General features: G+C 32.4%; 1 protein-coding gene across 1 annotated transcript in view; it reads left to right on the forward strand.

The window, feature by feature from the left end:
* LOC104993192 (kelch-like protein 4) overlaps positions 1-1,906 on the forward strand; it is a gene marked incomplete at its 3' end in the record, with an annotated part of 10,349 nt that overhangs the window by 4,759 nt on the left and 3,684 nt on the right. Inside the window, exon 3 of the mRNA XM_010846337.1 lies at positions 1,403-1,599. Coding sequence (XP_010844639.1) covers positions 1,403-1,599 — 197 coding nt within the window. The remainder of the gene's footprint in view (positions 1-1,402; positions 1,600-1,906) is intronic.

Here is a 1,906-nt window from a genome sequence, read left to right on the forward strand (position 1 = left end):
ATTATAGTCAAGACCAAGGAGCTTTTATGCTGTTTTCTTCTATGGGTTTTATGGTTTCACTCATTGAGAAATGAATATCATTCTTCATAACCAGGCCAAGTTTCAATGTCTATGACAGGTGAAACTTTATATCTGATTCAGAGAATAGTTTGTACTTCTGAGTTTCATGAGATAGAGGCAGGGCTCTCCTTTCAAAATCCAGATAGGAAACAATACAAGAAAGTCTGCTAATGGACTGGATCCTTTTACAACATATTTTAAAGGCTGAACCAAATACTGTAATATTATATTTTATAGTTATGCAAATAGATAGCATCCATATTATGGTATTTTATAAAGCAAAATTATAAAATAATAATTCATAGTTTATATAACTCATATGAAATATTATTTACAACTTCTCTAAGCATGGCTAAAACAAAAATATAGAAATATAACCTATCAAAATAGTATAACATTTACAATGATTCATCAGTAATTCTTGCTTAAAAATAATGATACATCAATAAAAATTAAACAGCTTAAATTGCTCTGATCTAGATTTTTAAAAATCTTTATGGGTATTTTAGCAGAATCTGTTTTTGTACCTAAGAAAATAATCATATAAGCAGTTCTTTATCTGAGGACACTTGGCAGCATTTTCTTTCTTTTATAGAAGTGCTAGTGATTAATTCCAGGCATAATATTTGAGCAAAGTCACCCTAATAGGCTAATAAATGCAGATGCAAAAAAATTGACATATAAGCTTAATGTTCTTATATACCAAGACATTTTCCCACACAAATGACAGATACCTGTATAGTCCATCATATGATCCTTATGTGAAAGTGAAATTTTAGTATCTCAGTCGTGTCCAACTCTTTGCCACACCATGGACTGTAGTCCACCAGGCTCCTCCATCCATGGGATTCTCCAGGCAAGTGTACTGGAGTGGGTTGCCATGTCCTTCTCCAGGGTATCTTCCCGACCCAGAGATTGAACCCAGGTCTCCCACATTGCAGGCAGATGCTTTACTGTCTGAGCACCAGGGAAGCCCCATGATCCTTATTTAATGTATCATAAAGTTTCTTGAGTCCTAGTGTAGACAATATTTGATATTAGATTTATATACAGGTCTAAGATGGTATATAAACCAGAAATTGCTGTTCTTTGCAATGATGATACTCACAGTTCATTTGCTCCTGTTGTTTTTTATAATCTTGCTCCTTTCAGCCATCTTGTTAGTGTTTGTACAGACTCACTTGCATATATTCACCTCAAAAGGCATTCCCTAAATAGTCACTGTACGCTAGAAAAAAAATAACCCTATTAATGAGATAAATTGAAATTTTTAGCTCTCTAGCATATTTGTGTCTTTCTTTATGGAATATATAATCATTCTTTAACTTTTCAAACAATCTAGGTATCCTGCAATTGAAAGAAGATACTATTGAAAGTTTGCTGGCTGCAGCTTGTCTCCTGCAGCTGACTCAAGTCATTGAAGTCTGCTCCAATTTTCTTATAAAGCAGCTCCACCCTTCAAACTGCTTAGGGATTCTATCATTTGGAGATGCCCAAGGCTGTACAAAGCTCCTAAATGTGGCATATAGATACACAATGGTAACATCAATTGATTCATGTTGTATTTATAATATATTAACACAATATCTAACCTAATGAAATGTTTACTGATATGTATGTTTAGAACCATTCCAAGGTAAAGATTATAAGGTTGGGATAACATTAAAAAGCAATATAGATTTATATAATTTTCAAATTACTTGCATATAATAAATATTAGGTAAAAATATCAGTCTGGTTGATCTGTATACAAACAAATTTCACATTTTTTAAGCTAAAAAGATTTAATTAAACCTCAGAACTTTGAGAAGTGAAAATATTAGCAATAATTAAACTGGACAAGTAT

Source organism: Bison bison, unplaced genomic scaffold (genome assembly GCF_000754665.1).
Source record: "Bison bison bison isolate TAMUID 2011002044 unplaced genomic scaffold, Bison_UMD1.0 scf7180017848993, whole genome shotgun sequence".
NCBI lineage: Eukaryota > Metazoa > Chordata > Mammalia > Artiodactyla > Bovidae > Bison > Bison bison.